The sequence below is a fragment of the Macaca fascicularis genome, chromosome 14 (assembly GCF_037993035.2).
Source record: "Macaca fascicularis isolate 582-1 chromosome 14, T2T-MFA8v1.1".
Lineage (NCBI taxonomy): Eukaryota > Metazoa > Chordata > Mammalia > Primates > Cercopithecidae > Macaca > Macaca fascicularis.
In genome coordinates this window covers 773,095-795,384 of record NC_088388.1, presented here as the reverse complement: position 1 = coordinate 795,384, position 22,290 = coordinate 773,095, and the positions used below count along the sequence as shown (strand labels likewise).

The 22,290-nt window shown below is 58.4% G+C and overlaps 1 protein-coding gene across 14 annotated transcripts in view; it reads left to right on the top strand.

The window, feature by feature from the left end:
• Positions 1 to 22,229, top strand: part of CHID1 (chitinase domain containing 1) — a 42,445-nt gene extending 20,216 nt beyond the window's left edge. For 7 of the 14 annotated variants that reach the window (XM_005576824.3, XM_074012745.1, XM_065529324.1 and 4 more), the window contains 5 exons: positions 6,262 to 6,363; positions 7,000 to 7,155; positions 21,384 to 21,464; positions 21,819 to 21,861; positions 22,035 to 22,229. In XM_005576824.3, coding sequence (XP_005576881.1) covers positions 6,262 to 6,363; positions 7,000 to 7,155; positions 21,384 to 21,464; positions 21,819 to 21,861; positions 22,035 to 22,133 — 481 coding nt within the window. In that variant the 3' untranslated portion in view covers positions 22,134 to 22,229. Of the gene's footprint in view, positions 1 to 462; positions 1,351 to 1,918; positions 2,100 to 6,261; positions 6,364 to 6,999; positions 7,156 to 21,383; positions 21,465 to 21,696; positions 21,862 to 22,034 lie in introns of those variants that run through there. The other 7 variants (XR_012422872.1, XR_012422873.1, XR_012422874.1 and 4 more) reach the window with 4 other exon arrangements.
• Positions 22,230 to 22,290: the final 61 nt, after the last annotated feature.

The window sequence follows — 22,290 nt, the reverse complement described above, 5'->3', positions numbered from 1 at the left end:
CGGTCACAGTCTCAGCAACAGAGGAGACCCAGGGGCAAAGCTACAGTGTAAACCCCACAGGCCAGTGGGACCAGCAGACTGTCCCCAGGTGCCAATGTGGTGGTGCCACTCTTATGTGGGGAGTGGAGCCCTTGTTTTAGTCTCTAGTTGGCCCCTCGTGTTTTCTGGGCATCCTTAGCTACTGGGAGCCCTTTGGGTCCAGGGAGCTGATCTCAGAAACCCAGGGAGGGCCAGGTTCCTTCCTGGGCCCTGCTGGCGCCGTTGCTGGCCTCGTAGGCAGTGGTCCACTCTGAGGTGGGTGGGGCCACGACGCTGGCCATCTCCTCCAAGCCCCATGGTTTAGGACAGGCCATCACTATGTGGAGCCCGACTCAGCAGTCAGAGAAAGGTAACGCATGGGGGCGCCATCACCGGATCCCCAGCAAACACGTTTGCACAGAGGCCCCTGCTCCCCGCCTACCTGCCTCTTGTCTGCAGCCTCGGGGGGTGGGGCAGGCTGCGTGCTGGCGGTGTGTGTGGAGGCCTCGGCCGGGGCGGGGGGAGGGACTGTAGGCACTCTGTGCAGTGTAGACAGGCTGAGGTCCAGGCTGAGGTCGGTCCCCAAAGAGCTGAAGGGTGCTGACAGGCCAGTCAGGGAGCAGGCTAGGCCTGCAGGCTGATGGACAGTAGAGCAGCCATCGTGAGGCGTGAGGAGGCTGGCAGCAGCAGATGGGTCAGGCGACCCAAGGCCATGGGAGACAGGTTCAGAAATCTCCGACAGGTAGGCAGAGGGGGAGGGGAGCTGTGGGTGGAGGAACAGGTGTGGGCACTGGCTGCTGGTGGCAGATGCCCTGAGCGTGGGAGGTTGCAGGGACACCAGCATCTGTTAGGGTTGGGGAAAGGTATTCCCTGAGGATGGCTGTGGGGCCTGACACTGATGCCACCATCTCTGTTAGGGTTGGGAACTGGCATTCCCTCGGGGCTTCTGTGGGGCCTGGCTCTGCAGGTGGGAACTGCGGGGCCAGGCGGTGTGGCTGGCAGGGACTGGGGACCACAGGCTGAGCCCACACCTTCCTCACAGCCTGGAGGGAGGTCAACTGGGGACAGACTACGGCTCTCCCCTGCTGGGTGGCTGGAAGATGAGAATCTAGGGAGAGATGGAGGCTGAGCCCACAGGGTCTGGTAGCTGCAGTGCAGGAGCAGCAAAGAGATGGGCCCACCCCGGCAGATGGCGGCGGGAGGGGTTGACGTGGAGCTGACGTTCCTTTTGCCTGGTGTCGATGCAGTGAGGCAGACGTCACCCGGAGATGGTACCTGGTTGGCTGAGGGAAGAGGGGGCATCTGCCACATGGGCCTAGTGTTGAGACCAAGGTGGGTGGGTGGGGGTTTCAGGGAGGTCGTAGGTAGAACGTGGGAGTCGTGCCGTGCTGGAGGGACGGTGTGGGTACATGGCAGAAGACTGGGCTCACTTGTGTTACCACCTCCCCTCGGCATCTGGGAGGACGCTGGTCTGGAGGCCGCATCCACCCTGGCCTGTGGCAGCTGTGGGGTCTACGTGGCTGGAGGGACCTGGCCAGGCCCCAGCCTGGGATTGTTCATCCCCTCTTTCTGGAAAGAGAGAAAGAAAGGGGGACTTGGGGAGGAGAGTGTGAGGCAGCCAGCTGGGCAGTGCACCCCCAGGGCCCTGGGGCACAGAGCGTCTTGTCTCAGCACCAAGCTCGTGCAGGGGCAGCCCGGGCAGGGCAGGGCAGAGCGTCCAGCCGTCTGGAGGGGCACTGGCGTTGGTGTAGGCCCGGGATCCAGTCGAGGCTGAGTGGGCACTCAGCTTCCTTGCCGCTGCCTGCATGGGGCCCACCCAGGACATGGGCGATGGGAGGGTGGGCAGCTGGCTGTGATGAGCTCCTTTTCCTTCCATCCTCGCGGGGCTTTCATTCCTCAGAAATGAATTCAGAACATGGTGTTTTCGGTGTGAGCGGTAATTCCTGTTCATCGGAAGTCACGCTGCATCTAATCCAGGGCAAGCCGTTACTTCATTTCTCAGCCGTGGCGATCCCCTCTTGTCCGGGTGCCGTGGGGCACAGAGACAAATGGCTCCGCTGCCGGCTCTCGTGGCTGTCTGGGTGAGGGACACAGGCTGGGGAGGGGCGGTCCTGGCAGTGGCCCCTTTGCAGTCTTTCTTGCGGGTAGGAGGAGGTCCACATTCCCGGGTGGTCCCCAGGGCCAGCGCCAGGTGGGGGGTGGCAGGACCAGGGGCACAGGCCTGGTTCCCTCCCCTCTCCCCCACTGATCACCACCGTGAGCTGCTTCCGCCTCTGGACGGAGCCTGCTTTGTTCCCTCGTGTTGTTACCACCCTTGAAAGTGTGAGGACCGTTCCCAGCCTGTGGCCGTGGTTGGTGCCCAGCTGTAGCAGAGTTGTTGGGTCAGTGGGCAGCAACGTGAGCCCCGAAGGGAACACGCAAGCTGTGCCACATGTGTGTGGCATGTTGGCATGCTGCACTGAGGGGCGCAGTGTGGAGCCCTGTCTCCTGGCAGGACTGCCCCTTCCTCCTTGGGGACGTCGTGGAGCTGCATTTCTGGTGGAGGCATGAGGGGCATTCGTGGTTTCTGTGCCACGTTCTGTAGCTGGTGGGGGCCAGATCCTGGACACATGGCCTCACCTACCAAGGCCTTATGGAGTGAAGCCCACTCTGCCAGGAGTGTCTGGTGCGGCCAAGGCCTTGAGATGGTAGAAGGTATGGTGCCCATGAGAGGGACAGGGGTGTTGCAGCACTGTGGATGTGGGGGAGGCACACGAGCCTGGCTCACGGCAGGAGCCCACATGTCTGATATAGCAGTGTGTGAAACAGGACTGGGTGCTCAGAAGGGCATCATGGGCACAGGGGAGGAGTTGGACTGGGACAGGCCCCTGCAGAGTAGAAACTGCGACTGACAGGGCTGCCATGAGATTGGCAAAGGAGGAGCCAAAGGGACAGGCAGTCATGCTGGCCACAGCCCTGGGTGCAGCAAAGGCCGAAGTTAGAAACAGAACCATGGGGCACGTGAGAGGAAGCAGTGACTGACAGACACAGACAACTCTGACCAGGATGTCGGCACATTAGAAGACACCACAAAGGAGCGAGAAGACCAGCCTCTCACCAGGAGGAGCGGTGCTGCCCACACCACTGACCAAGAGCACATGACCACCTGAAAGAGCTAGAGGGAGAGAAAATGCGAACACGGCGGTGGGAACGCAACGAGGGGCTGGGTGTGGAGGCTCGCGCCTGTCATGCCAGCATTTGGGGAGGCTGAGGCTGGAGGATCGCTTGAGCCCAGGAGTTTGACACCAGCCTGGGCAACATAGTGAGACCCCATCTTTACAAAAAATTTAAAAATTAGCCGGACGTGGTGGCGCCTGTGGTCCCAGCTCCTCGGGAGGCAACAGCAAGACCCTGACTCAAAAACAAGAGAAGAAAAGCAAGCAAGCAACAAAGACCCCACAGAAAAGCGGGCAGGAGACCTGGACTCGGAGCCACGAGAGGCCACAGTAGATGTGTGCATGGAGCTGGTGGGCAGGCTGGGAGACGCTCAACCACGTTATTCATGAGGGAAGCGCAAATGCAAGTCACAGGGAGATCTCAGCTCAGGAGCAACCGGGCTGGGATGGAACCGACAGCCCACGCCGCCTGGCATCTGCCGCCAGGGCCTGAGTGTTGTGGGCTGTGAGCCAGGGGGGCTCTCTGTGGGAGGGGCCAAGGGGCTGCCTGGGACTGACTTGGAGAGGCGCTGGCAAGCCCGAAGGCTGCCTTCCGGCGAGGCCTCTTCCTGGTGCAGTTGGCACCTTTTTGCTGCGTCCTCACATGGCAAAGAGCTGTGGTGTCTTTTCTCATAGCGACACTAACTCTGCCGTGGGGCCCATCGTCATGGCCTCGTCTAGCCCTAACCACCTCCTAAAGGCCCCATCTCCAGAAACCATCGCGTCAGTGGTTAGGGCTTCAGCATAACCATTTGTGGGGACACGAGTACCCTGTCCACAGCAACACCGATTCACTGTCTTGCTCTGTTGCCCAGGCTGGAGTGCAGTGCAGTGGCATGATCATGGCTCACTGCGGCCTCCACCTCCTAGGCTCAAGCCATCCTCCCACCTCAGCCCCCCAAGTAGTTGGGACTATAGGCACACACCACTACACCTGGCTAATTTTTTCGTTTTTTTGTGGAGACAAGAGTCTTGCTGTGTTCCCCAGGCTGGACTCCAATTCCTGGGCTCAAGAGATCGACCTGCCTCAGCCTCCCAAAATGCTGGGATTATAGGTGTGAGCCGTCACACCCAGCCATTTTTCCTTTTTGAATCAACTAAAAAAGGCAAGAGGATTGCTTGAGCCCAAAAGTTCAAGGCAGTAGGAAGATAGGATCGTGCCGCGGCACTCCAGCCTGGGTGACATAGAGACCCCATCTCAAAAATAGAAATGAGGCCGGGCGCGGTGGCTCAAGCCTGTAATCCCAGCACTTTGGGAGGCCGAGACGGGCGGATCACGAGGTCAGGAGATCGAGACCATCCTGGCTAACACGGTGAAACCCTGTCTCTACTAAAAAATACAAAAAAACTAGCCGGGCGAGGTGGCGGGCGCCTGTAGTCCCAGCTACTCGGCAGGCTGAGGCAGGAGAATGGCGTAAACCCGGGAGGCGGAGCTTGCAGTGAGCCGAGATCCGGCCACTGCACTCCAGCCTGGGCGACAGAGTGAGACTCTGTCTCAAAAAAAAAAAAAAGAATGACCTTGGGTATCGGTGAGAGGACCTGGGTGGAGGCCTCGGCCCAGAGGGAGGTTGCAGGGCGGGAAGGGTTGAGTGGACAACTGGATTTGGGGCTGAGATCTTAGGGGCACCTGGCTATAGAGAGGGGCCCAGGCACTGAGGAGGCCACCAGGAGTGATGGGCATAGCGCTGGGAGGTGTTTCTCAGGGATCCAGGGAGGCTGACCATGCCTGAGCGGTGGGGCTGGCAGGCATCAGGAAAAGAGGTTGGGGGTGAGGGGACCACTGATGATGCTCCATGTACCCGCAGGCCGGGGACAGCGCAGGGCGGACAGACTCTGGGGCTTGGGTCTCCTGGTGCCCAGCAGAGGAGGAAGGCCCAGACGTTGGTCCTAGTAGACTCAAGGCAGGGGCTGGGGTAAAAAGGACTGCACATCTGGAGAGGGGCTCTTCAGACCTGCCAGGTGGATCCAGGGATCTGCAGGGGTGTATTGGGCCCTGAAGCACCTGACAGAAGCCCCAGCACTGAGGCCCTTGGCATGGTCCAGATTTGGAAGCCCAGTGACCCTTGAGCAAAGGAGGGGTCACAACTGAGGGAGATCAGGGCTCACAGCCTCACTGCCTCACAGGGGCCCACCTCACTTTGGTGAGTGCCGCTCCTCCGACCGCGTCCCCCATGCTGTTGTCCTGTGTCCTGCTGCCGTGGGGTCCCTTGGCCTCCTCAGTGTTGACCTTTGTGTACCACTCCCATCTCCCCTTGGCTTACAGACCTGGGTGTGGAGGGGCCATAGGCCAGCGCCCAGCTCTCCCTGGGCCAGGCAGGAGGGCTGCCCCCGGAGACACTAGTTCCCAATGGATCTAGGTCAGGAAGGAGCAGGTCCCCAAGGGAAGGGCTGCCATCCAGAGATGGCCCAGGGGCCAGGCAGATAGAACAGGACTGCTTCCTCTGCAGTGCCCATGCCACAGGTGTCCGCAGCCGACCAGGGAATGTGCCACACAGCCTTGCTGCATCCCTGGGAGCTAAGCACTTGTACTTCCCATCTACCTGCTGAGGTCCAGTGAGGGCTTTGGACAGTCTGATTGCGTCAGGCTGACCGTGAGTGGGCTTCAGGGCTGTGTCCCAGGAGCCGCCTCTGTTTTCAGGGAGGCTTGGGTGCAGACCCCGGGATGGGACGCTCCTGGGAACCTAGATCAGTTACCTCCATCTCAGCGACTCCAGCTCTCAGCAGTGGCCCATCCTCTTAGCCACTCTCCATGGACCTTGCCCCTCCATGGGCAGCCCTGGCCCAGGTTTCCCCACCGTTAGGCCTGTCATTCTCAACTATATCCTGGTCTCAGGCCTCTGGGCCCCCATGACCACATCCCCGTGTCTCCCAGCCCCCAGCCTCTGTGGCCCCGACCAAGCTGCAGGCTGCCCCCACCCCACTTTTCCCTTGGGAAGAAGTGACCCAAGTTCCCCACAGCCAGCTTGCTGTCACCCCAGCTGAACCGCAGCTGGGGAGAGTTTTCAGGCAGGGCACACCAGTCTGAGGTGGCTGCACCTGTCTGTTGCAGGACCGACCAGCTGGGCATGTTCACGCACAAGGAGTTTGAGCAACTGGCCCCCGTGCTGGATGGTTTCAGCCTCATGACCTACGACTACTCCACAGCGCATCAGTGAGTATGGGCTTGGGGGCTTCTAGGGTACAGCAGACTCCACAGTGCAGCAGTCAGTGTGGACCTGGGGGGCTCCTGGGCACAGCTGACGCCCTCCTACCTGTGGTTCTGTGCACAAGGCCACCTGCTGAACCTGGACGCCCACCTGGGGGAAGCCAGTGGCACTGCACCTGTCCCGTGCCCTGTGGTGGTCCCGTGGGTGGGGCCCTGCCTCTGGTGGAGCCGAGTCACGGGTGGGGCACAGGCACAGTCCTGCTGCTGCCCAATGCTGCCCTGTCCTCTTTGGCCTGAGCCACACTATTGTGGGTGGGCCGTGTGACACAGGGCGCAGGCAGGGACACTCCAGGAAGGATGCTCAGAAGGCCTCATGTCTGCTGACCTTCCCACTGTCATGTAGACTCCTGCCTGTGGCTCTGGGGTGGGGGCCGCATATGAGTTCCTGGCCCTGGATGTGGCGTGCCTCCTGGGGCCGCTCTGCTGACAGCCCGTTATAATGGGTCACTTCTGTTCTTCACAACTTTCTAGAGGTGTTAGCTGCAGCATGGGGAGAATGCACCCCTCGGTGGAGGGCCCCAACAGTGGCTCAGGTGCAGGGCCTTCCCTGTTGCTGAAACTTGCTCACCCCTTGCCCTGCAGGCCTGGCCCTAATGCACCCCTGTCCTGGGTTCGAGCCTGCGTCCAGGTCCTGGACCCCAAGTCCAAGTGGCGAAGCAAAATCCTCCTGGGGCTCAACTTCTATGGTATGGACTACGCGACCTCCAAGGATGCCCGTGAGCCTGTTGTTGGGGCCAGGTGAGCCAAGGGCTCTCCCTGCTGTGCTGAAGGTGTCACTGGGTGTGGGTGGGTGTGGATGTAAGGAGACGGAGTGATGGGGAGGGTCCCGGTCCCCTAGGGCTCATGCCCCACAGAGTCAGAGATAGGGGTTGGGCCAGGAGTCAGTCCTGCTTGGTGCCCGCCCCACCGCAGCCCCCACTGTGGTCGCCACCCATGACACCGCCACGTCAGCTGTCCCCACATCTGGGTGAAGCTGGGACGGAGGCTTCCCCCACCTGTCAGCCTCGCCGACAGCACCCAGGCCGGCCGGGGCCTCCTGTGTTGAATTTGAATGCTCTTCTCTGCCCAGGACTGATTTCCTGCTTTGTGTTCTTGGTGTGCTCTACCAGTGTGGTTTCTCTTTGGCATTACTTTACTTCATTTCTGGAGGACATTTTCCTGGCTGTAGAGTTCTGGCTGTCGGTTTTCTCACCGGCACCTTAAGCACGTTGCCGCCTTCTCATTCGGACAGACGGCGTTTCACCGCCACCTTGTTCTGCCTGTGTTGCCGTCCTCCCTGCTCTTAGGACTATCTTGTATTTATGGCTGGTTTTGAACAATTTGATTGACACGTCTTCGTTTTCCTTTTGCATAGCGTTCATGGAGCCTCTTGAATCTGTGCATTCGTACTCTTAGCAAATTTGGAAAATTTGGGGCCAAATTCTTCAAATATTTTGTGTTTCTTCTGTCCTTTCCTTTGGAGACCACAAACACTAGATCCGTTGAATTTGTCCCACAGCTCACGAATACACCGTTTACCTTTTGGGAATCTCTTTTTTTTTTTTTTTTCTTTTTTTTTGAGACGGAGTCTCACTCTGTTGCCCAGGCTGGAGTGTAGTGGTGCCATCTCGGCTCACTGCAAGCCCTGCCTCCTGGGTTCACGCCATTCTCCTGCCTCAGCCTCCTGAGTAGCTGGGACTACAGGCGCCCGCCACCATGCCCTGCTAATTTTTTGTCTTTTTAGTAAAGATGGGATTTCACCATGTTAGTCAGGACGGTTTCGATCTCCTGACCTTGTGATCCTCCTGCCTCGGCCTCCAAAAGTGCTGGGATTACAGGTGTGAGCCACCGCACCCGGCCAGGATTCTTTTTTCTGTTTCCTTTTGTTTTTGTTTTTTTTTTGAGACAGGGTCTCACTCTGTCGTCCAGGCTGCAGTGCGCTGGTGTGATCATAGCTCACTGCAGCCTCAACCTCCTGGGCTGAAGATATCCTCCCACCTCAGCCTCCCAAATAGCTGGGACCACAGGTACATGCCACCACGCCCTGCTAATTTTGGTACTTTTTTGTAGAGACAGGGTTTTGCCATGTTGTCCAGGCTGGTCTCAAATTCCTAGGCTCAAGCGATCCTCCTGCCTCAGCCTCCCAAAGTGCTGGGATGACAGGTGTGAGCCCCACGCCTGTCCTGGCCATTTCTCTTCCTATGCCCAACCTGCCATTAATCCCATCCGCCCTGAGCCTGACGCAGTCATTTCTCTCACCACCCAACCTTCCATTAATCTCATCCAGTGCTTTTGTCACCTCATGTGTCATAATTCAATCTTGTTTTATTTTTTATGAGATGGGGGGTCTCACTATGTTGCCCAGGCTGGTCTCGAACTCCTGGGCTCAACCATCCTCCTGCCTCAGCCTCCCAAAGTGCTGCTGTGACAGGCGCGAGCCACCGAGCCTGGCCAACATGTTGCAATTCTCTAGAGGCTTGTTTGGGGTCCCCTTTCCCTCTTCCATGTCTCTACTAAACTTTGCAGATTGGGATTCAATTGTAATAACTGCTGAGTGCTCATGTCTGCTGGTTCTGATATTGGGGTCAGTTTCAGTAGACTGCTTTTCCTCCTTGTTTGGGGTCCTATTATGCTGCCTTTCTGTTGGCCTGGTACTCTTGGGTTGATGCCTCAGGCATTGCGAATTTTACCATGTTGAGCGCTGGGTGTTTTAGCATTTTTTTTTTTTTTTCTTTTTTTTGAGATGGAGTCTTGCTCTGTCGCCCAGGCTGGAGTGCAGTGGCACAATCTCGGCTCACTGCAAGCTCCGCCTCCCGGGTTCACGCCATTCTCCTGCCTCAGCCTCCCGAGTAGCTGGGACTACAGGCGCCCGCCACCTCGCCCGGCCAATTTTTTGTATTTTTTTAGTAGAGACGGGGTTTCACCGTGTTAGCCAGGATGGTCTCGATCTCCTGACCTCGTGATCTACCCGTCTCGGCCTCCCAAAGTGCTGGGATTACAGGTGTGAGCCACCGTGCCCGGCCTAGCATTTTTATAAGTCATCTTAATCTTTGTTCTGGGTGCAGTTGAGTTTCTTAGAAACAGTTTTAGCTGCTCGCTTTTCTGGAGAACCTGGTCCTTTCTGTGGAGGCCTCAGCTGTTATCTTTGTGAGTCTCTGCAGGTCCCCCACAGGCCTGCCCTCCATGAGGGGTGTGTGTACGTGTCAGCCCAGGCAGGTAAGCAGAGGCCAGACTATCACCCCTGCTTCTTCCTGGTCGGCCATGGGGAGAGGCAGAGGTAACCTGCTAGATTCGCGGGTCCTGAGGGTGGCAGCAGTGGATAGAGGAGTATGTTGGGGCAGTGTTCCCTGCCCGGCCTCCAGGGGTGCCCTCTGTGAGCCCCTCCATGGCAGATGTCAGGTGGGCCATGTTGCAAGACCAGGGTTGTGTGTGGAGTCCTTCCCCCGACACTTTATGTGCACGCTCCTCTCTGTGCACACTCCTCTCTGTCCACACGGCTGGTCCTGGGGTCCAGCACAGGCCTGGGCTCCCACTGTTCTCTGGCTCCTGGCCCTAGGTGCGCTCTGGGTCGCTGAGCAGGGCCTGACGCTGCTGCAGGGGTGGATGCGAGCGGGTGCTGGCTGAGGAGGGCCTGGGGCCAGCCTGGGCATCAGGCAGGGCAAGGAGCCTGGCGTCTTCTGTCCCACGTCTCACCCAGTGAGTCAGCCACACACTGAGACACGCGGGGCTCCACACCGGTGAGGGCACTGCCCCAGGGCCCCGGCTTGTTTGGGTCCCCTGCTCCTGCTGAGATGGGGCACGGGTCAGTCACTGGGTGCCAGCTCTCATGTTCCTGCAATGCAGAGTGAGGGGCCCGGCCACCCTGTCTGCCCAACTGTCTGTTCTTTCAGTCGGGACTGGTCTGTGCTCCTGTGTGTGCTGCACCCTCCCCCACCACAGCCCTCCTTTGACGCTGGGAATCCCGGGAAGGCTCTGGAAGCACAGCTCCTGTTCCCCACCTTACCACATCCCTGACATGGTGCCTGGTTCTGGGGCCTTTGGGTGGAGCCATGTAGAGCTTGGACTCCCAGCCCAGGGTCCCCTGTGCAAAGCAAGAGGCCTCCCATGCACCCAGCCCTGACTCAGCTCCAGCTGTGAGCTCTGCTCACCAGGCCTTCAGGGAAGCCTCACTTCTGATTGGGCTTTTGGAAGGCAGATAGGTGTTGGCCTTGAGTCGCCACCGCACTATTCAAGGGTAACAAAGTACCACAGGTGGGGCAGCTAAAATAATAGCTTCGTTTCAGTCCTGGGGGCTGGAGGTGGGAGATGAAATTAAGGTGCCGTTAAGGTCGGGTCGGCTCCTCCCAGGGCCTCTCTCCTTGGCTTGTAGATAACTGCCTTCTCCATGTGTCCTCACAAGGTCCCGTGTGCGCCTGTGTGTGTCCTTATCTACTCTTCATTTTTTTTGAGACGGGGTCTCGCTTGTCACCCAGGCTGGAGTGCAGTGGCACGATCTCAGCTCACTGCAACCTCCGCCTCCCGGGTTCCCGCCATTCTCCTGCCTCAGCCTCCCAAGTAGCTGGGACTACAGGTGCCCACCACCACGCCCAGCTAATTTTTTGTATTTTTAGTAGAGACGGGGTTTCACCATATTAGCCAGGATGGTCTCGATCTCCTGACCTCGTGATCCGCCCGCCTCGGCCTCCCAAAGTGCTGGGATTACAGGCATGAGCCACCACACCTGGCCCTTATCTCCTCTTCTTGTAAGACACCAATCATGTTGCATTACAGCCCACCCTTGTGACATCATTTTACTCATATCTTGAAAGACTTTCTCAGTGCAGGCTCAGGCCTGTGGTCCTAGCTACTCAGGAGGCTGAGGCAGGAGGATCACTGGAGCCCAGGAGTTCAAGATCAGCCTGGGCAACATAGTAAGACCCTAACTCTACAAAAGAAAAAGAAAAAGGTGGGTCAATCACAAAGTCAGGAGTTCAAGACCAGCCTGGCCAACATAGTAAAATCCCATCTCTACTAAAAATACAAAAAGTTAGCTGGGCGTGGCCAGGTGCCGTGGCTCACACCTGTAATCCCAGCACTTTGGGAGGCCAAGACGGGCGGATCACGAGTTCAGGAGACTGAGACCATCCTGGCTAACACAGTGAAACCCCGTTTCTACTAAAAATACAAAAAATTAGCCGGGCGTGGTGGTGGGCACCTGTAGTCCCAGCTACTCGGGAGGTTGAGGCAGGAGAATGGTGTGAACCCGGGAGGCAGAGGTTGCAGTGAGCTGAGATCGTGCCACTGCACTCCAGCCTGGGTGACACAGCGAGACTCCGTCTCAAAAAGAAAAAAAAAAAAAAAAAATTAGCCAGGTGTGGTGGCGGGCTACTCGGGAGGCCTGTAATCCCAGCTACTTGGGAGGCTGAGGCAGGAGAATCGCTTGAACATGGGAGGCAGAGGTTGTAGTGAGCGGAGATCGAGCCACTGCATTCCAGGCTGGGCGACAGTGCAAGACTCTGTCTCAGGAAAAAAAGAAAAAATTAAAAAATTAAAAAAACTATTTCTCTAAATATAGTGCTACTCTGAGGCACTGGGGATTAGGACTTGTGTTAGTTCGTTTTCTGTTGCTTATAACAGAATATCTGAAACTGAGTACTTTATAAAGAAAAGGAATTTATTTTATTTATTTATTTATTTTGAGACGGAGTTTCGCTCTTGTTGCCCAGGCTGGAGTGCAATGGTGCGATCTTGGTTCACCGCAACCTCTGCCTTCCGGGTTCAAGCAATTCTCCTGCCTCAGTCTCCCAAGTAGCTCGAATTACAGGCATGTGCCACCACGTTTTTGTTTTTGTTTTTTGTTTTTTTTTGAGATGGAGTCCCCAGGCTGGAGTTCAGTGATACAGTCTCGGCTCACTGCAACCTCCACCTTCTGGGTTCAAGTGATTGTCCTGCCTCAGCCTCCTGAGTAGCTGGGACTACAGGCGCGTGCCACCATGCCCAGCTAATTTTTATATTTTCAGTAGAGATGGGGTTTTGCTTTGTCGGGCAGGCTGGTCTCAAACTCCTGACCTCAAGTGATCCACCCGGCTCAGCTTCCCAAAGTTCTGGGATTACAGGTGTGAGCCACTGCACCCAGACAGGGATTTATTTCTTATAGAGGCTGAGAAGTCCAAGGTCCGTGGTCACTTCTGTGAGAACCTTCTTGGTGGTGGTTACTCCAAAGAGTCCAGAGGCAGTGCAGGGCGTCCCGTGGTACAGGCTCTGAGCGAGCTACCCAGGCCGCCTTCCTCTTCTTAGAAAGCCATAGTCCCATGCCCATGGTCACCCACTGGCCCATTAACCCACTAGTCCATGAATGGATTAATCCGTTCACCAGGGCAGAGCCCTCATGACTCAGTCACCTTCTAAAGGCCCTTCCTCCCCACAGTGCCACCATGAATGGATTAATCCGTTCACCAGGGAAGAGCCCTCATGACCCAGTCACCTTCTAAGGGCCCTGCCTCCCCACAGTGCCACCATGAATGGATTAATCCGTTCACCAGGGCAGAGCCCTCATGACCTAGTCACCTTCTAAAGGCCACAGTGCCACAGTGGGGATTACATTTCAGTGTGAATTTTGCAGAGAACATTCAAGACATCACACACTTCACCCTGTGGATTTTAGGGGAACAGCTCAGCCATTTACACCATCTGAGGGTGAAGAGTTGGGGCTCACTCACTGCACAAGAGCCTGGGTCAGGTCACACAAGGCATCAGTGTGGCCTGGCACAACAGCTCACACCTGTAATCCCAGCACTTTGGGGGGCCAAGGCAGGAGGATTGCTTGAGCCCAGGGGTTCGAGACCTTCTGTGCAAAATAGACCCGTCATTACAAATAGTTAAAAAAAAAAAAAGGTAGCTGGGTATGGTGGTGCACACCTGTGGTCCCAGCTACTCAGGAATGCCTGAGCTGTGGAGGTGGGGACTACACTGCACTCCAGTCTGGGCTACAGAGCAAGACCCTGTCTCCAAAACAACCAAAGCCTTCAGCAGCCTCCCCTGGGCGGTTGCACCCACCCATGATTGTTCTGAGAATTGGCTAGTGGGTTTGGGGTCAAGGAATTCTGATTACAAAGGTGTGTACATGAGTGTGTGGGGGTATATGCCCTCAGGAACCCCCAGTTTTGCACAAAACTGGGGTCTGGGTATACCCAGTCAGGAAAGAAAGGCACTGCTTCTGGGTCCTCACTCCCATCTGAGAAGTCCCCTCCTAATCTGCCCTCTTCGCCCACCCAAAGTGCCCTTGTTAATGACCCCTGGGCCTGAGTGGCACAGAGGAGGGGTGTGGGCACCTGGCAGTCTCCAGCCTTGACGCAGGACCACTTAAGGGGAGCAGGCCATGGGGAGATCTGGGTCTCAGCGGCCCCTAGAGTGCCTGTTCCCACGTCCCATCCTGGGTGGCCAGTAGCTCTTGCCCTGTCTGACCCTGCCCAGAGACCTTGGCCAGGGCAGCAGCACAGATGCCAGCTCAGCAGGGCCACCTCCCACAAGGCTGGAATAAATAACCAGCTGCCAAGACTTGCTCACACGTGCATCCTCACAGCTGCTGAGCCAGCCGAGAGAGCGCTGATGCTGCACAGCCATGGCTCCTGCCTCAAGGGTATGGCAGGGAGGGCGCCCCCACTCTAGTCCACGGGGGACACTGGCAAGGATCACAGGTGGAGGCATCCCTGCCGCTGGGAGTTTGATGCCTGACAGCCACCAGAGTCTTCACTGGGTAGGTTCCTAGCTCCCAACTGTGACAGAGTCCCCTCTGCGAGTGGATGGCACTCCTGCCTCCGCCTGAATGTCCGCGCAGGGGAGGGGCCGTGTTCGCAGCTCCTCAGAACATTCTTCCTGACCCTGGCTCTGCCCTGGTGGCGTCTGGCCCCTCCCCAAGCCCCGACCTCCCTCTCAGCTGCACTGTTCATCTGCACCCCGTCCGTGGTCCTGCCCTGGACAGGTGGCATCCACTCTGGACACCAAACCCAGCCCAAGGGCTCACTGCCTGCAGCCTGCACAGGGTGAGATGGGCCACCATTGTGGGGTGTTCTGTGGGTCCTCCCTGTCTGTTCCAGAAGCTGGGGCTCCTCTCTCAGCCCTTTCTCAAGGCTTATCGGTCCTCGCACCTGTGCTGGCTCCTGCTGAGCTCTGGCGACATCACTCAGATGCCTCTCTTCACCCTCTGTTCTCGCCTTGTGTTGGCACCAAATGTCTGCTTTTCTAGCTGAAATCTCACTTATTAGCTGCAGCCACCCTAAAGAGCAGAAGATGGTCCCCAGCCTCACATGCCCCCACACACCACGTGCACCGCCAAGCAATGCGGCACCTGCCACCCACACCAGCCCGTCATCCAGCCCCAGCCTCCTCGCTCCTCCAGCCTACTGTGTCCTCTGCAGAGTGGAGCCCATCTTCCCTTCATCCTGTCTGTCACCCCCCAGGGGATGTCTGGGAGGCCAGAAGCAGCAGGGGTTGAATCTTGGGCACGTGGCCCTCATCACTGCCCTGGCGTCTTTTGCTGCCACGACTCGGTGGACCTAGGCATTTTCCTCCTGTCTTGTGAATCTTTTACTGTGGGAATCTTCAAGCATAAAAGTGCATAGAATCGTGTGGCAAGCCCCTCATGGCCACCCCAGGACTTGACTCCCTCGGCCTCATGCGGCGCCAAGGGTTTCAGCAACCCCAGCCCCGATCCCCAGGCTCACGCTCACCATGTTCTCCCAACACCCCAGCGCTCTCTGCTAGCCAGTGACAAGGGGCCAGGTCTCCTCCATGCCCGGGGCCCTCAGTGTCTCCAGCCTGTGCCTCTGGGAGCCCTGGGCTCCGTCCAGCCTTGGCTGGCTAGCAGCAGCTCCCGCGCACGTCCCCAGTGGGGCTGGGTGCGGGGACTGACTGGCGTGTATCTGTGGCCTAGCCACGCCCGCCTCCATGGGAGGGACGGCGAGCCTCAGGGCTTCCGGTCTCAGGATGTTGCTGGATCCAACATTTCAGACAGGACAGCCCTGCAGAAGGATGGCCACCCACCGAGGAGGGCTGTCTGGTTGAATTCAAGCTCTGAGAGGCGACTGAAACGTGTGAAGATAGGAGCACCTGACCTGGGGTTTCAGTGTCTGCAGGGTAGGCTTGGGGAGGGGCAGCTGTCAGCTATGTCCTCCCTCCAGAAGGAGGCCTGGGCCTGGGGTTGGGGGCCTCACCATTGCCCACAGCAGCCCTGGCCCTGGGTGGAGCCTGCAAGCCCCTCCTCCCACCAGCCAGCAGCAGCTCCACTCCCTTGGACCCCTTCCTTGCAGCTGGCTGCAGAGCCCTGTGGGGGCTCCTGAGGGGTCCTAGGAAGGGCTTCTCTCCACACATACTCCTGAGACCAGAGCTGGGCCTCGTGCATTGTTCCCTGCAGGAAGCTGTGTGCCTCCAGGCTGTCTTCTGCCTGCTGCCTCCAGGACACAGAACCGCTTCCTAAGGGCGGCTCACAGCATACCATGATTGTGTAATTGCACTGCTATACCTTTGGAGCCAGTACAGCCCTAGCAGCCATTTGGTCAAATCCAAGGGGTGCTGCGTGTGGTGACTCATACCTGTAATCGTAACAGCTTGGGAGGCCGAGGTGGGAGGATCACTTGAGGCCAGGAGTTTGAAACCAGCTTGGGCCACATAGCAAGACCCCCATCTCTACAAAAATGTTAAAAGTTAGCAGGGTGTGGTGTTGCACACCTGTATAGTCCTGGCCACTCAGGAGGCTGAGGCGGGAGGATCGCTTGAGCCTTGGAGGTCCAGGCTGCAGTGCGCTATGATCACACCATTGCATGCCAGCCTTCGTGACAGAACAAGACCCTATCACTTTTCGTTTTGGAGATGGAGTTTCGCTCTTGTCGCTCAGTCTGGAGTGCAGTGGCTTGATTTCAGCTCACTGTAGCCTCCACCTCCCAGGTTCAAGCGATTCTCCTGCCTCAGCCTCCTAAGTAGCTGGGACTATAGGTGTGTGTCACCATGCCTGGCTAATTTTTTGTATTTTTAGTAGACGGGGTTTCACCATGTTGGCCAGGCTGATCTGGAACTCCTGACCTCAGGTGATTCACCTGCCTTGGCCTCCCAAAGTGCTGAGATTACAGACATGAGCCACTGCGCCTGGTGACCCTATCTCAAAAAAACAAAAAAAAATTAAGTCTGGGGAGAGGCAGCCACCCAACTTGGGTTCTGGGCATGGCCAGGAAGGGTCTGGAGGCTCCGTCACCATATCTGGTAACCGCGTCCTCGGGTGAGGCAGCCCCAGCTATAGCACAGGTACACACCTGGAGATAGGCAAGACACAGGTGCATAGCTCCCGGCCCCAGCTGTGGCACAGGTACACACAGGCACACACCTGGAGGCAGGTGAGATACAGGTGCATAGCTCCCACTCCTTGTTCTATCCCATGTCTCCCCATCCCAGCTGGCCCAGAGTTCTCATACCTTGCCTTGCTGAGATCCTGGGGCCACCTCCCCAGGCTCCTTCCTTACTCAGCCCAGGCTGGCTCTGCACATGGAGTCAAGGTGTCCTGGAACATCTGGTCAGATGCTCTTGTCAGTCCTGTGTCTCAGGAGGCTGCCTGGGCAGACTCAAGGAGAGAGGCCCCCATCAGCCTCTGATGCTGGCCTCCCCTGCGGCCTCCCATGAGCTGGCTTCCACTCAGGGGCCAAGAGAGGGACGCCCTTCTTGGTGGATGACCAGGGCTCCTGCCAGCCACTGGGCCAAGACTGTAGGGTTGGGCCCGGAGCCGCTCAGGGCAGTGGAGGAGCATGGCCTACTGCCCTCCCGGGAGTCACAAGTCCGGGCTCTCAGGCCAGCATGACAGCAGCAGCGTGTCCATGTGGGCCAGTCCTCCGTGGGCCTCTTTGGTTAGCAGGGTGGAGGGATTGCTCAGACTTGATTACTCTGGGGGTTTGGCACGCCTGCTCCACGGGGCCACAGCACAGAGTGGAGGTGAGGTATTGGGAGTTCCCTCCTCCGCCCGCCAGTGCCGCCTCCCTCAAGCAGGCATTTTTTTTTTTTTTTTTTTTTTTTGAGACAGAATCTCACTCTGTCACCCAGGCTGGAGTGCAGTGGCACAATCTCAGCGCACTGCAACCCTCCACCTCCCAGGTTCAAACGATTCTCCTGCTTCAGCCTCCTAAGTAGCTGAGACTACAGGCGCCCACCACCACGCCCGGCTAATTTTTGTATTTTTGGTAGAGAGGGTTTCACCGTGTTAGCCAGGATGGTCTTGAACTCCTGACCTCAGGTGATCCACCCACCTCGGCCTCCCAGAGTGCTGGGATTACAGGTGTGAGCCACCACGCCCAGCCCCCTCAGGCATCTCTGTTTTTCAACCTTGCCTTTTAGACGTTGGCAAACTCCCCAGGCTTTGGAGCAAGCCCCTCGTCCCACTTATTTCGGTTTTCTGGAACCTTCTCCAAGAGAAGTTTCCAAGCTGGTCTCCGTGGGGTGACCCCCACCCTCCACATCAGGAGGTCCAAGAACATCTTTCTCACACTTGATCTGCTTTCTCCCTAGAAACACGTCAGACCTCTGTCCCTGGTCCTCCTAAATTCCTCTGTGGCGTGTCTCGGTGTGTTTTGTATGTATATCCTGTTTGGCTTTCCTTGACTCTTTCCATTTGAGGCCTTGTAACTTTTTTTGAGGTTGGATAAAATTCACGTACCATAAAATGCACCATTTCAAAGTGGCATTTAGTATGCTCGCAGAATTGTGCAACCCTCAGTACTGTTCCCCAAAAGCCCTCTGCCTGTTAGCAGTTGTGCCCTCTTTCCCTGCCCTAGCCTGTGCCCATCTCCAGCCCACCGTCTCTGTAGGTTTGTCTGTTCTGGATGTTTCTGTGAGGCCGAGGCTGTCCATGTTAATTGAGTCCTTATTCCTCCCCGTCCATGTGCTTGTCCCTCCCCTGGGCTCCTGCGGTGCTCCCCACACCCACCCTCAGACTTTCAACTTCCCCTACCTTCTCTCTGACCCTTCCTTCCTCCCAGGCAGGCCCCTCGCCCGCTCCCCCCTCACCGTGGCTGGTGCCTGCTCCCCAAAAGACCTGTGTGGCCCTTGTTCCTCCTGGGAGCCTGGCCCCCCCTGGTGTGCTTGTCCATCACACCAGCCATGCTCCTTGGGGTCTTATAAGCCCTCAAGGGGGTCCCAGTTACCAGCCTGGGTGGCCACTCAGACCCCCCAAGGACCCAGCCCCTCTGTGTGTCTGCGGCCCTCTGAAGACTCCTCCCTCCACTATGGGCCTGGACTCCCTCCCTGTGCCTGCAGCTGCCCCTCCTCACTCAGCCCCGCCCCTACACCCGGTGGCCTCACCCTCCTCCCCAGGAGTGACTCTCGGACCCTCCCTGGGCTTTTGGGAGCTGGGCACACACCCCCACCCAGCACCTGGGCTCTAGCTTCTCCTTGTTCCCAGGGCCTGCTTGGGAGTAGCGATTCCTGGGGTTGGGGTCCCTGACAACGCCCTGGTCGTGGCTGCCCCCACAGCGTGGTCACTACCCACTCACCAAACCACCAGGCTGGGGCTCCTGAGTGGGAGGCACTCGGTGCTCTCAGGGATCCTGGCCACCCACAGCCTCACCTCCTCCTGGAGGCAGCAGATTATGAGCAGTGACCACAGAGGCCCCCCAGGAGGAGGAGTGTGTGGCGTGGCCAGAGCTCCCCACAGCCTGGGGGCCATCCCTGCCCTGAGGCATCTGCCCAGGACCCTGCACGTCCCATTCTTCTCACAGAGCCACCCAGCGGATATTGGGGGGAAGCTGCAAATTACACCACCACCACCTTGAGCCGTGTTTCAGTTCAGGAGAAGGCGGTCATTTTAGAGCTGTCGATGGGGTTGTGGCTGTGCCGGCAGCCTCCATGTTGCCTGGCCTGGAGGGGCTTCTGGAAGGACCATGTCTGCACATGGCTGTTGAGGGGCCTGGCCCAGCCTCAGGAGGGCAGGGGTCCAGCAGTGCTTTTCCAGGCCTGGGATGGCTGGAGCTGCTATAGCCACTGCTGCCGTCCATTACCAGCATCTAGGGGGACCGGGCGTGCTGGCTCACACCTGTAATCCTAACACTTTGGGAGGCCAAGGCGGGCAGATCACTTGAAGTCAGGAGTTCAAGACCAGGCTGACCAACATGGAGAAACCCCATCTCTACTAAAAATACAAAAACCAGCTGGGCGTGGTGGCGGGTGGCTGTGATCCTAGCTACTTGGGAGGCAGAGGTGGGAGAATTGCTTGAACCTGGGAGGCGGAGGTTACAGTGAGCCAAGATCGTGCCACTGCACTTCAGCCTGAGTGACAGTGAGACTTTGTCTCAAAAAAGCAGAAACAGGCGTCTAAGGGAAACTCTGTCTGGGTTGGGGAGGCCGCCCGAGTGCTAATTTCCACCCTCCCTGCCATGTGTCTACCAGGGTCTGATGTCTGCAGAGCAGCCCCCGTGCCCCGAAAGGCCAGAGCTACCCGATGGGGTCTGGCACTTTCTCGAGCACTGCTGGGCAAGTGGCAGCTGCTCCTGCTCACAGCTCTGAAGTGACGTGCCCTAGTCTGGAAGAGGCTCCCAGTGTCGAGGGGACTCTGCCCCACTCAGGACAACAGCAGCCTCCCCCGTTAGGATCCTCAGACATCCCATTCCTCCTGGGCAGGAGCAGGAAGGTGGCTCGAGGTGCGGTCCTGTGGCTGCCATTTCTCACTTGGATAAACCCTGCAGTGTCCAGCCATGACCCCTTAGGGTCCTGCAGATGTCCATGCCACACAGCCCAGGTCCTTGCGCCCCTGCAGCTGCCTACTGCCTGTCCTCCCCTCCCGCATGGTGTCCAGGCTGTAGGCCCCACTCCAGGCCTCCTCCCTGAGGCTGCAGCCCCAGGCATGTGGGGGGCACTTTTCTCACGCAGCAGCCACTGGTCATGTTCCGTTGTCAGCTGCCTCCACCTGCACACACTCCTGTCTGCAGAGACCAGAAGCTTCCAGAACGATCTGTCGCTGCTGCTGGTGGCTGTGGCCCATAGTGTTCTGGAACCACCTGCCCTGGTCCCAAATGTGCAGTGTGAGATGTGCCCACACTCAAGGTCCCCCGTGACCTGGAAACCGCTGTTGTGTCCCCAGCACCTTGGGAATGAGCCTGTCCTCTGTGAAGGAGGGGGTGGTTCTCAAACCATTGGCTCTTGGTGCTCAGGGGGGGCCTGCTGCAGTCCTGGGCCTGGGGTGGTGGTGGTTCAAGACTGAGACAGACTTAGCCTTTGAAAGGGTGCAGAGGCCGGGCGCAGTGGCTCACGCCTGTAATCCCAGCACTTCGGGAGGCCAAGGCGGACAGATCATGAGGTCAGGAGTTCCAGACCAGCCTGGCCAATACGGTGAAACCCGTCTCTACTAAAAAATACAAAAATTAGTCGGGCGTGGTGGTGCGTACCTGTAGTCCCAGCTACTCAGGAGGCTAAGGCAGAATCACTTGAACCTGGGAGGCAGAGGTTGCAGTGAACCAAGATGGCACCACTGTACACCAGCTTGGGTGACAAAGCGAGACTCTGTCTCAAAAAAAAAAAAAGTGCAGAAACCACTGCCCCAGGCAGCCATCCCCAGTATGAGGCACTGCCCGTCAGTCCAGGGCCAGCAGCGGGGCCAGGGCAGCCTGAGGCCTGTCTGGTTAGCCTCTCACCTGGGGTCTAGACAGAGTGAGGAGCCCCGTCCAGCAGCCACTGTGTAGCCTGAGGGCCATCCCCAGGGTGAGGCAGTTTCAGGCCTCGTGTCACTCTCCAGGCCATTGAGAGGACTTGGGGCGGCTTCTCCTGAGGAAGCTCCCGGAAGATGTGCTTCCTCAAATACAGGGTTCACAGGACCTGAGGCTCTGGCCACCCCACCAGCCATCGTCCCCCAGACCACTGGGGACAGTGGCTCCCTCTACCTGCTGCCCCGAGTGGCCCTGCCCCTGCTGATAGCCACAGCCTTTGGGGTACAAGGTAGGGGAGCTGGGTGGGCTCCCAAACCCACACCCTGGTCTCCCCAGGTACATCCAGACACTGAAGGACCACAGGCCCCGGATGGTGTGGGACAGCCAGGCCTCGGAGCACTTCTTCGAGTACAAGAAGTGAGTGTTGGGAAGTGCATGGCCCGCCTCGGCCTTGTGTGCAGGGAGGGACCCTGGGGGTGGAGACGAGGGAGCAGCAGGGCCCAGGGGGTCCCAGGACGCTGGGGGTGGAGACAAGGGAGCAGCAGGGCCCAGGGGATCCCAGGACCCAGGGGGTGGAGATGAGGGAGCAGCAGGGCCAGGGGGTCCCAGGGTCACGAGCTGACTTGCTGCTCCCGGCCCCGGAGCACAGCTGGACAGCAGGTGGCCACCTGGCGGGTGGGAAGAGTCCAGGCCGTGGACCTTGGCTGTGAGGGGAGGAGGCCTGGAACCAGCAGAGGTGGCGGACGGGCCGACAGTCCCCTTGTCTTGCAGGAGCCGCAGTGGGAGGCACGTCGTCTTCTACCCAACCCTGAAGGTGCGTGTGCTGCCAGCCATGGGACCGGGGGAAGAGATGGGGCATGCGACAGCACGGCAGGCACTGGCCTGCGGTCCCTGGGGTCCAGGCAGTGCTGCCCCTCGGCCTGGAGGACACTCCTAGGTGTTGGGGGACAGGCCCCAGCAGGCACTCACACCTCCATCTGTGCTCAGTCCCTGCAGGTGCGGCTGGAGCTGGCCCGGGAGCTGGGCGTTGGGGTCTCCATCTGGGAGCTGGGCCAGGGCCTGGACTACTTCTACGACCTGCTCTAGGCGGGCTTTGCGGCCTCCGCGGCGGACGTGTTCTTTTCTAAGCCATGGAGTGAGTGAGCAGGTGTGAAATACAGGCCTCCACTCCGTTTGCTGTGACGGGTCTGCTGCAGTCCTCAGTCGGGGGTCCTGGGCACCGTGTGACTCCCCACCCTCTCAT